At 40.7% G+C, this 12,358-nt stretch overlaps 1 protein-coding gene across 15 annotated transcripts in view; it reads right to left on the bottom strand.

Annotated features, from left to right (window-relative positions):
- Positions 1 to 12,358, bottom strand: part of MCF2L (MCF.2 cell line derived transforming sequence like) — a 266,639-nt gene that overhangs the window by 134,082 nt on the left and 120,199 nt on the right. The window contains exon 1 of one of the 15 annotated variants that reach the window (XM_073350215.1): positions 10,462 to 10,482. The exons of 12 other annotated variants lie outside the window; for them this stretch is intronic. Coding sequence is in view for 2 of the 3 variants with exons in the window: in XM_073350195.1 (XP_073206296.1) it covers positions 9,843 to 9,951 (109 nt within the window). In the remaining variant the exon portion in view is untranslated. Of the gene's footprint in view, positions 1 to 8,773; positions 8,877 to 9,842; positions 10,021 to 10,461; positions 10,483 to 12,358 lie in introns of those variants that run through there. 2 more of the 15 variants (XM_073350195.1, XM_073350239.1) reach the window with 2 other exon arrangements.

The following is a 12,358-nucleotide window of genomic DNA, read 5'->3' as shown; positions in this document are numbered from 1 at the left end:
ATTCAGCATTAGGTGTCTGATGCATAGCTGAATCATTTAAATATTTAAAGTCTTATTTTTAAAACTAGACAATTGATTGACGCTTACAGTTAGGAGACAGCTCATATTTCTCCACCCATTCAGGAGAGACAGGTTCCTCTTTAGAGCCACGATGAATAAAACAGAACTTCACATTCCGAGTTTTTTAAATAGAATGATGTTCTACAGAAACTCCACTTCCATGGTATTAATCCTACCAATATCAGTTTATTTGATACATAGTTTCTAATTTACTTCACATTAAGAAACATCGCGATTTCATACCTCCCAACAGCCTACGGTTCACAGGACTGTCCTGCTTTGACCCCCCAAATCCCATCGTGGTTGAAGCAGATCATGTCCCACCGAGCTGGCTGGGCTCGGCTCCCTGCTTTGGGCGTTACAACTTGGCTCCTGATGCAGGGAGGCAGAGCCAAATACAAGGGAGTGCAACCTGATGCACAGGGTCACAGCAGCACTCATTCAAACTTGAGCAGTGCTGCAACTGTGTGCTAGAGGTCAGGTTGCAACACCCAGAGCAGGAAGCCAAGCCCAGCCAGCCTTCTGGGACAGGAGCCGCCACTACAGGATGAGCTCACAGACCTCCCAACCCCCAGCAGCAGGTCCTACCCCTGCTTTAGCCACTTGAAGTGTTGGGAAGTATACAGTTAAGGGCCTCATCACAGGAGGGAAGGATGTACTTTCTGAAGGGCTGAAACAGCCTGCTGCCATGCTACCTGGGGTAGTAATGTAAAATTGTACAAGCTAATCAAGGTCTTGCCTTGTCAATACTCGGAAAGAAAGTAAACCCAGGTTGCTAGAGGAAGTGGTCCTGGGAATTCAGTAAGTGGCATTCCTTCCCTTATAAGCCAGAGCATGCTGATATGAGGCACTTTATTGCTTGAACAGGTTTTACAGGACCACTTTTGGTCATTAAAAGGTTCCATGACACTTCTCAAGAAGAGAGGTGCTAGTCTTTGCATCTTGGAGGAGTTCTAATTTGGACAACTACCTTCTGGCCTCTTAAGTTCTGAGTTCCCATTGTCAACGGGATATGGAATTCCCCTTATCTTCATTTCTGAAACTGCGACATACTGTTGCTATTAGTCTTCCCTTTAGAGATGTCTGCATTTCAATGAGGGTGGTGAAAGGATTAGTGAGATTTTTTAAATAATGATACATGTATGTTATTTATAGTATTCAAGATCATTTTGAATCCATATAAGATCAATATTAATAAAGTTATAATTTATTCATGTTTGTTTTGATATAGTTTATAAATGAGGCTTCAACAGGATCATATCCCCTGCAGATCAGCATAGGGGCTGCACCTGTGAGATTCCCTTCCCTTACATGTACTTCTAATTTTTGTTTTTTTTAAATGGAGCTCAGCTCTTTAGCTAAAGATGTAGCAGTTCATGTTTTTAGCTATGGAGGTCCCCAGTGTTTGAGGGCAGGAAGAGAGTCCTTAGGGAAGAGAAGGTGGTAGGCTGGAGCCTGGGGGGTAGTGTGGAAGAGAGTCAGCAGCTAATGGTGAAAGGGGAAGTAAATAGCAACCATCTGCGAAAGAGCGCAGCTGACCCAAGAAGGAAAAAGGGAGCAGTCATCTGGGGAGTGGGGAAAGCATGTGGTGTCATGAGTAGAACCCCACCACTTTTTTCCTCACTCACACTTAGCACTTACACAGCACTTTGAATGTTCAAAGAGCACACATGAACAATTACACAGTAAAAATGTATTTTGCGTTGCTTGACACCAGTGTTCTATTAAAAACAGAGTATTTTTGGTGTGGTTAAATAGTGGAAAGAGATTAATGGCAAGCATGGTGAAGAACCTTGTAGTGGGCTCAACTATAACAAGAGGGATATTTTTGCTAACTGAGGATTCTGATCATGGAACACCTGCTGAAGGCTCATTTTGAAAGCACTGTCAGCAGTTATGCTGAGCAGCACCAGCAGTAACTTCAGCACACCACTCAAGCAAGGAGGATATGAAGATTAAAAGGTAAATGTTAATGCTATAAGTGAATAGAAACTAAAATGAACCAGACAGTTACCCTTCCATTACAGACTCAGCAGCCAATGTGGAGACACTAAGCTTCAGTGCTATCATTTAAACAATCCCCATCAATGCGAGTTTTAAATTCTTGTTAATTTGTTCTCACTGAGAGAAGAGCAGGAGAACTTGTTGAGACTATATGTTAAACACATAGCTTAATTCCTAGAGACAACTGTACCAGTAATAAAAATACATTCCAGGGCAGGCACTTGCAATGCATGTGATGAAAAAAAAAAAAAAAAAAAAAGACAGTGCACAGATGCAGATTACCACCTGCTCTGCTCACACGAACTAGGGCTTCCTATTACCATGAGCACAAGGCATTTTTTAAAAAAAGTCTCCATCTGGTTCTTCATTAAAATCGTAAATTGAGGCTTCGGCAAGGAATCATTCACAGCATGATCACGGTCACCTTTCGTACACGGAGATTACTCACTGATCATTCTTGCAAACAATTTGCTGAAGTGCCTATTGATAGCGGTGCACAAGCACAGCAAGACCCAACGCAGAACGTGAGACACTCACTGTTCCGGTATTTCCGGTGATGAAATAGTCACTTACATGTATGTTTTGATAGTGTCAGTAGCCAACTCGGTTTTTGGATTCTTCCAAATGCTTCTCTAAGGACCTCTAATCCAAACACCTAAAATCAGTATTAAAATCATTTTAGAAATGCTTGTCTATGTTTTACTATTTTTCTTTGCAATACCGAGCCCCAGATACTGGTGCCTTAGCTTCACCTTGTCTAAGTACTTCCATCTCCAGGCAGATGTGGGCTTTGCATCTTTGAGGCACTTCTTGATTCAGGGTTGCTCCTTTCCTTAGGATCTACAGTCTAGCTTAACTGCACTTGCAAGATACTCTGCGTGTAACAGCACACCACACATCCTGGCAGAAGAAACCATGTCAGTTCTACTACTTCACCCATGTCCACCCAGCAGAACAAGCTGAAGCTCTTGAGTAATTCAGAACAAACTTAAAATGGGGTCATTCAAGTGGACATGTCCAAACACTAATCATCTCTAGTTTAAGGAAAGTCTCGAAGAAATAAGTACACATCAATTTAGAGATCAGAAACAAAAACTCCTTTATTGTTTTTCCCTGTACTGAGGAAATTCAGCATGGCTTCTACTATCCCAAACACTTTTAACATACTTTTTTGTTTTGTGTTAAGATAAAAGGGAAAAAAAAAAGATAGAAAATGAGGGGAAAAAAGGGAATTCTTTTCACAGAATTGCAGATGTGTCAGAACCACCTCAAGATTTCCAGTTTTCATATATACAGAGTCTAATCATCTTGGTTTGGATCATAATGTGCTTCAATGCTCTTTGGTTTTTATCCTGCTCTCAAGTGTCCCAACACTGTCTTGATGGCACTTTTAGATGCCCTGTGCTGTTCCAAGTAATGGTAGTTACTGCCAATGTGAGGTGACAGCAGGAATTCTTGATTACTTCATAGACTATCATGAACTAAGTCACATATACATTATCGTGTATGGTAGCTACAGTATGTCGTCAGCAGCAGACAGACCTGTGCTCAAGACCTTCAGAATGACCCAGCATAGTGAGGCTGATGCATGGAAGACCCAGGTTTGAAGCAAAAAGAAACTGCATATCAAGAGATTAGAAATAATTCAGAAATAATTCATTCTCCTTGAGCAGTTGGAGAAGAGGGAGCACTGATTGTGTCTATCTCAAAGTCAGTTATCTACATCAGTACTACAACTTCAGATTCCTCAGGACCTCCACCACAAAATTAAATTTAATAAAAGCTGGAACATTTCTGAAATAGACAATATTTTAAACAATTACTATTGTGTATATGTGCGCACACAGTGTATAATAAAATCATTTCTGGAATGTTCATTTTTTAATTTTAGCTATTTCAGCTTATTCTAAATACGAGTGTCTTTATAATCACATATGACAGATATATTTCTGAAGAAGCAAGAGAAAACACGTTCACAAAAAAAGCATGATAGACTGAACATAAGATTCTCATTTAAGCACTTGCTAATGGAACAAAAATGGAACTCGACCCAAATGTGTCTAATTTAGTACTTTATCAAACAGGCCTCTGTGGATTGAATGGAATATTACACTTTTCTAACTGACTGACTGTAGTCAGATTTAAGACTCAAAGTTAATACAGTTTTCTGAATATTAAAGTCTAAAATGAGAATTAAGAGGAAAGAAAATTCTTAGTACCTCAGCTACCGATTTTGGAGAGACCTACTGTATTAAGAAAAAGTGATAAGAGCCCTATCAAAATGATAGGGGGTTGTTTTTACCAGGATTTTTAAAAAAATACATCTTCCTTTAAAACTTGAGGCAATTGCACAATTACATTAAAATATGTTCAAAATGGTCTTTTCCAGCCTAATACCCTAACACTATTTCCCCATTAAATCCATCCTCCATCAACAATCCTCAAAACAATGGGAAAGCACATTCCTTGCAGCATACCCTGAGAGACAGCATCAGGCTTTGCGGGACCAGCTGGGGGAGCAAGTTCCAAAATTCCTTCTCCAGTTTCCTCAAGGAAACGGCTGGGTTGGGTGCCTAAGAGGATCTCAGCTGCAATGTATCATGTACCATCAAGGTGGCCACAGAAGCTGAACAAAACACTGTACATCAGTGACAGCATAGATAATTCCTGATCAGTTCCAATTTTCTGTTGGAATGATTTCTGGATAGAAAATGCACTTTCTGGAGGAAAATTTCAGTTTTACTTGAAAATTGTGATGTTTATTTGGAAAATCATTCCCAGCTCTGGGGATCCCCTGCTCTTTGGCAGGCCATCTGACAGGCTGCTGGGGAGCCCAGGCTTACAGGCTTGCTGGTTCCCAGACAGTCCACCAGGAGGACTGTGTCAGAGTTGGGGGGTTTCCAGTACTTTCAGGCTCCCCTGCAGCCTGGGAGCCCTAGCACCACAGCCACCTAGTTCTCCACCTGGCAGTCTGCCTTAAACTTTTAATCTTACGTGATTACAAAAACACATTGAGCCAAAGTGCAAAATTGCTATATTTTTTTCACTACAATTTGAGCTAATTTTCATACACTGCCCCAGTATGAACTTGTGCTGTATTCCATTTGGGGAAGCAGATGTGAGGTATTTACCTCACTGAAAGTTGATCACAGGATATGTTCCTGTACACTCACAAGCTTAGCAGTTTCAATCAATGGATGAAAACAACACTGCTGATCAATATATTTTGTGGTACTTGCGCTTCAGAGTGCGCCTATCTACAAAAACACCACTATAAACTGTCCAGCTGAATAGCCGATTCATTTATAAAGAGCAGCGTGGATGTGTGAAAGAAGAGATAAACATTTACTAAGCAGTTACTAAGTAACTTAGTCATTCCTTAGCATTTACTTGCTATAGTTAGTATGACAAGCTTTTCTGGCATTTCTGAGCCTGTGAAAATCCAAGTAAAATATAAATACATGAGCTCTACCTGACCCATCTGAATGTATTTGTAAAGTACTGCCCATGTTTAACAGTTATAGGTTAAAGAAATAGAGGCAGATACAGGATCCCTAGTCTAGCTTCTCTAATGAAGCACTTAAGGATTCCCGATGTAAGAGAATTCCCAGGGGCTGAAGTAACCAACCACGCTGGCTCTATCTCACATACTCCAAGTTTTTCCTGTTCTTCAGCACAGATGGCATGTTGGAGATGGGCTGGCACATTAGGCACGGCAGGATTTATCTTTTCTCCCCCTTCCCTTGAGTTCCAAGATGAGCACCTGCTCAGTGTCTGATCTGATCTGGCATATGGCCTTTTATGAAACTTTAAAAAAAAAATTCTATGGAAGGTACACTGTATTGTATGGAATTCAGCCATAAACTCCACACTTCTGAGCAAGGATTCCAAGTTACTTTTGTTGAAGGCTGACTGTGAAAAGCAAATTAACGGGGAAAATTTTTTCTCAGTTCTCTCTGACTCTTCTCTTCACCCAGGATCGGAAAGATGCAAAGTTTTCCTTCCACATGTAATAGGAAGAAAGTTGAAATTACATTTGATTATTCTAAGCATGTGTGTGTGAGAGAAACCTAAAGAGCAAAGCTTGAAAACAAACCAATAGCAGATTATTATATTATTATTATTATTCCAGCTGTAGGTGTCTAGCTGCTGTGGAGACATACCCTAAGTTTCAAAGGCTCCTGGCTCTCTGCACAGAACAGAACACCCAAGACACTGCACTGGGACCGTGCTTTGAAGAGGAAATGCTCCCAGAAGATCATGTAGGTTGCTCAAGCCAGTTCAAATTTTAAAAAGTGTCAGAGAGCAAAAGATGACAACTTCAACATCCCAAAGGCCCATCTCAGAGCTCCCTGAAAAACTCATTTAAAAAGAGACATTATCCAGGAGTCCCCTTCTTTCCAGATAAGATTACATGACGAGAGGCAGAACCTTTAATAGATCAAATGCAGTAAAGAGGTGTAACAGCAAACTTTAGATTTGAACTTCCTCAGTTGTTAAGGGGTGTTCAGATTTGGGATTTTGTCTGAGCTATATTTGTAATTAAATATGATTATTAGACTCACTGGATCATCAAAAGGCATATTTGCTCCCTAGGGACTAGTTCCCTGCCAGATGTCAAGCTCCAATGGCCTCCCAGCTCAGGTACAAGAGATTCAAAAAAGGACATAAACATTTATTTATGACAGCAGACGTATTTGTTTTCTATTCTCTTTCCTTACTAAAATGGTTAAACCATTTTAACTCATTAAAACAAACACACCACCACTCATGTTCTTGGGTTGAGAAAAAACATGCAAAAGCAGTGTTATGATAAATACCAAGCAACTGACATGAAACATGTGCAACCTAAACTACAGGTGTTTGGCCTGCAAAACTGTAAAAATAATGTAAAAATCCATTCAAAATAGGATACAGAAAATTCAGTTATCTAGGTCCATCTGCCTTAATTACCTTAAAGATTAACAAAATCCATATGACAACTGCAACAAAAACTGAAGGGTCTGGTATAGGTCTGGGATAAAAAGACAAAACAAATGAAGATTTGATATTTCCAAAAAGCAAGGAAAGAGAAAAATATTCAAATGCCACAATCAGGTAACTTCGGAAAGTATTTCTGAAAGAAAGCTTGTAAACAGATTGCTTTCTGAAGCCTGTTCATGACTCTCTGGGGTTGTGTCCTCACATTAAGAACTCATGGCTTAGCAGGATGCAGCCCCTCCCGGAGGGATGGCAGATCCCACATAGCTACAGGAGGAGGGCTCTGACCATGGCCAGGCCACCCCACACTCCACTGAATCTCTCCCTCTAAGACAGAGAAATGGCTCCGTTTTGTCTTCTTCCTTTACGAGAGGGGCCTTAGTTCACTCTAAATGCTGAGCTATAGCAGAAGTGGATGATTCAGCCTCCACTCTGCTCCCAAACATGTGACCTTCCTGTGTTCTGTGGCATGTATCAGTAACTGGAACATACCTATTTTTATTCCAAATTAGCCCTTGCCATTGGCTTTGCCCTTACCTACAGTTTGTAGGGCTTTATACTGATTTCAAATACTCAGGAATGTAGCCTCTCTCCTGGCCTAGATCCCCACCATTGGGGAGAAAACCTGCAGAATGATCCCTTCACATGGTCCCATTAGGGGGCGCTCCTCCATAGCCAGTTATCTGCCTGGCTCCCCTGGGAGATGCAGGAGGCACCAACTGTAATCCCAGGCAGCCTGCCCCTTGGTCCTATCGAAGGGGCTGATAATGGCCCCCATTATTGCAGTATCTGAGCACTTCACAATCTTTACTGTTGTCCTCACAACATCCCCCCTGAAATACTGAACTATTACTTTGCTCTATTTTACAGAGTGGGGACTGAGGAACAGAGACTTACCCAAAGCCACACAAGAAAGCTGCAGAGAATTACACCCCACTTTCCTGAGTCCCAGCAATAGTGCCCTATCCTCCAGACAATCCTTCTCTGTTTGCCCCGATCATTCTGCCTGCTCCACTGGAGCCTTGGTACCAGGGCTGCCCCCACTAGGGAAGCTCAGCAGGGAAAATAACATGGCCCCACCTCTGTATTTTACTTTCCGGAGAATCCTCATAAGGTGAAAGAGGACAGTGTCTCTCTCCGCTCCTTTCCCCAGTCCTGCCCCAGCCTGCTAGTCTTCATTCTCTCCCTTTCATGGACCCTATAGCTCCTCTCATGGGGTCTGGAGGAGGGGGGTAACAGTGCCATGAAGACAGCTGACCCTTCCATCTGTCTCTGGAATGACCCCTATCATACATGCATCCCAGGGAGGGATGATCTGGGCCACAATGAACAGGATCACAATATGTAGCTACACATCTGAGATCAGAACTGAGCCCTGGAAGTTGCTAGTCAAAGCTGCCTCCTAATGTGTTTACATGTTGTCCAACTTTAATCAAACCTTACTGAAAGAGGGAGCTCAGTGATGATATGCAGAAACTCTCACCATTGTTTAGCACTTAACTCAGACCTATACATTTAAATTCTACACCACTGTCACTGCTAGGCTGGATAGCTACAGTTCATAAAATGATCTTATTCTACCTAGAATATTCACTGATCCTACAAGATAAAATATATTCTAAATATACAGCATGTTCTTAAATATAGACACCTCCCCCCAACACACACAAACACTAAAAGTTTCATCTAATGATTAACCCTCCCAGCCTTCTAATCTTTCTAGCCTTACCTTTAATTATTCCTTTCTTCATTCATATGCAGCATGCCTTGTAGCATGCTCCTCCATACCAAGTGCAGTAATAGGAACGGCTACTGATGAACACAGAGTGCAGTAAAGGCTCACACACAGATAATTTAATTAATTATTCTAAACAGAAAAGCCACTCCTTACGCATACCAGTTTCATTTAAATATGACGTTTGAAAAGCAGCAACATTGGAATGTAAAATGCCATCCCAGCAAGTTACAGTCCTTCCTCTGGTATTCCTCACCAACAATCATGCATACCAAATAATAGAAAACAGAACTGGAAATGTGAATTGAGGAAGGAGAATAAGGAAGTAATTTTTGAATGTCACTATTGCCACAAAACATGCTTTTCAGTTTTGAATGGACTGCAGCTGCACTATTTATAGGAAGTAATATCTCAATGTTTCATTTCCCTCCCAAGTGAAACAAGATTTCTGTGGAAATCTTTAATTAAGGAATTTAAAAAATAATTTACTTTTGTTTGTGCCTCCAATGCTAACAGTGTTAGAATGACAAATTCGCCCTGAAAAAGCAATGGTCTTCCCCATGCTCCTCTTCTTGCACAGGGCTTCTCACGGAGGTCAGTACAAAAATAAATATTTGTCAGAGTGAGAATTACAGCTCAAGCAGTGTAGTCTAAGTAGAGCAGAGTAGTTCTCCACGATAGCACCCTCTTTCCACTAGCTGTAACAGTGGATCTAATTTTTATAATGATTTACTAATGTACAGTACCTCTAACAAAACTGGTTTCTTGCAACAACTGCAAAGCAATATAGTTGATAAGTGTGATATACTGTGTAATACATCTAAGAATAGAAGGATACATTGCAGATTTACATATACATAACCCCCTCCCCACCCCTGACAGTATATATAATATTGCAAATGCTGAAAACATAAGAGTTCAATTTCTTGTGCCCTTACTTTACCCCACCTCACATGTTCCTCAATAGGATAGTGTTATTTGCCAGAGTTACCAGGTAACATGCAATTTCAGTGCAATTAAGTCACTAGGAAAAAGCGGAAAACAAATATAAAGCTGGACACACCTGTGCTTTTCTTCAGAAGGAGCCACAGTTCTGCAATATCCTTGTACAGCAAAGAGATCAGACTTAAGGTCATATTGCCACAAATCAATTTAGTGAAAAGCAGTTCCATAGACAGTGACCTATTTATCTGTAAGCCTGCCTTCAGAACACAAAGCAAGCAGAAAATTCCATCTTTCAGTCAAAGCCAAGCTCTGCAGGATACAATACCTTTCCTCAAATTACATGCAAAGCAAGTGTGCCTTTCAACATGATCAGAGGTCTGGCAAAGGGTTAGCTGTTTACTGAATATTTATCAGTTTCAGTCTTATTGTATAAAGAACTGGCATGTATTACACTCAGTTTATTTACTTAGAGTGTGAACACATTCACTGTTCAAATACTGTCAGAACAAGAATGTGTTAAAAAATTAATTAAAGCTCTCAATGTTGCATGTCACAAACCTTCCTTTAGGAGCCCTACATTTAACAAATGGTAACCTCTCAAGTAAAACTATCTTTTTTTCCTCCCAACACAATGAAATATATTGTCCAACAGACAGCTGTCTTCCCCAAAGACCATTCTGATTAGCAAATCCCTTGGAATTTAACTGGGCATTTCATATTTAGTAGGGAAATCTCACCCTTGCATCTTCGACCGAAATAGATCAGAATATTTTGCCTCGTAGAAAATCCATAAAGCATCTGTTCCTTATGAAGATGTATAAATCCACCAAATGTGCTACAGACAGCTCCCTTCTCTAAAAAAGAACCCTATTTTACTTACAAAGTCACATTGGTGAAAACCTACATCAGGCTTTCAAAAAAAAAAGGCAATCTTTAGAAAATCCATTATGACCAACTATTTTTGTACGACCTTTCACACACTAATATTTAGCAGTCTTGCTTTACTTGATCCTTTAAAGTAATTGCTGAAGGATAGATTATCTGTTAATTAATGGTCTCAAGATTATTTAGCAGCAATCCAGACTCACTAATATGAAGATAAATGAGAATGGCAGCAGCAGCAATTAGATGTCCTCTATGAAAATTCCTGGGTTCCCTCCCCCTTAGTTGTTATAAGAGCTCTTTTCCAACAAGAGAGGCCAAGAAAATAGAACAGCAGCAATAAAGAGATTTGATTGATGCTTATATCTGTTCACAACAATCCATTTACATGGGGAAAAAGTTCAGTTCTATATTCAGCAATCCAGGCTATCAACCAATTTTATACACGCAGAACCAGCGGAAAACAAGTGACCAATGGAGTGCATGGAATATTTTAACTGCTTACCTGCAAAAGTTTTACTAGTCTGCCTTCCACACATCCATCCTCAGTGAGGCAGAAATGCCTATAATCTCAAACCCACTTAACATTTTGTCAAGCCTGACCTTAAAAACCTCAAAGGAAGGAGATTCCACCACCTCCCTAGGTAACCCATTCCAGTGCTTCACCACCCTCCTAGTGAAAAAGTTTTTCCTAATATCCAACCTAAACCTCCCCCACTGCAACTTGAGACCATTACTCCTTGTTCTGTCATCTGCTACCACTGAGAACAATCTAGATCCATCCTCTTTGGAACCCCTTTCAGGTAGTTGAAAGCAGCTATCAAATCCCCCTCACTCTTCTCTTCTGTAGACTAAATAATCCCAATTCCCTCAGCCTCTCCTCATAAATCATGTGCTCCAGCCCCCTAATAATTTTTGTTGCCCTCTGTTGGACTCTTTCCAATTTTTCCACATCCTTCTTGTAGTGTGGGGCCCAAAACTGGACACACTCCTCCAGATGAGGCCTCACCAATGCCGAATAGAGGGGAATGATCACGTCCCTCAATCTACTAGCAATGCTTCTACTTATACAGCCCGAAATGACATTAGCCTTCTTGGCAACAAGGGCACACTGTTGACTCATATCCAGCTTCTCATCCACTGTAACCCCAGGTCATTTTCTGCAGAACTGCTGCCTAACCACCTGGTTCCTAGTCTGTAGCAGTGCATGGGATTCTTCCGTCCTAAGTACAAGATTAAGTGCACTTTCCTCGATCTGTTGGCAATGCCCCTACTTATACAGCCCAAAATGCCATTGGCCTTAAATATAAATATCAAACAAGCTGCTACAGTACACTGCATTAAAATACAGCTTGAGAGTGCAACTAAACCACAACTAAAGAAATTCAGCTATTTCATTCTTAGCATTCACTATTATGCTTCCAGGATCTGTAAGGAATCACAAATGTGGCTGGATCCTAAAGAATTCTTTGAAAAATTAGAGTTGGACTAAAAAACCAGCCAGCCTATAGAAAATATTTTAACTGCTCCAGATCTTACATATAACTCTTTGAACTTCCATAGTGCCTTCCATCTGAAAAACTCAAAGCATCTGTCATAAATATAAAGGGAAGGGTAAACACCTTTAAATCCCTCCTGGCCAGAGGAAAAACCCTTTCACCTGTAAAGGGTTAAGAAGCTAGGATAACCTCGCTGGCACCTGACTCAAAATGACCAATGAGGAGACAAGATACTTTGAAGGCTGGGGGGGAA

This window comes from Lepidochelys kempii, chromosome 1 (assembly GCF_965140265.1).
Source record: "Lepidochelys kempii isolate rLepKem1 chromosome 1, rLepKem1.hap2, whole genome shotgun sequence".
Lineage (NCBI taxonomy): Eukaryota > Metazoa > Chordata > Testudines > Cheloniidae > Lepidochelys > Lepidochelys kempii.
This window is presented reverse-complemented; position numbering and strand designations above follow the sequence as displayed.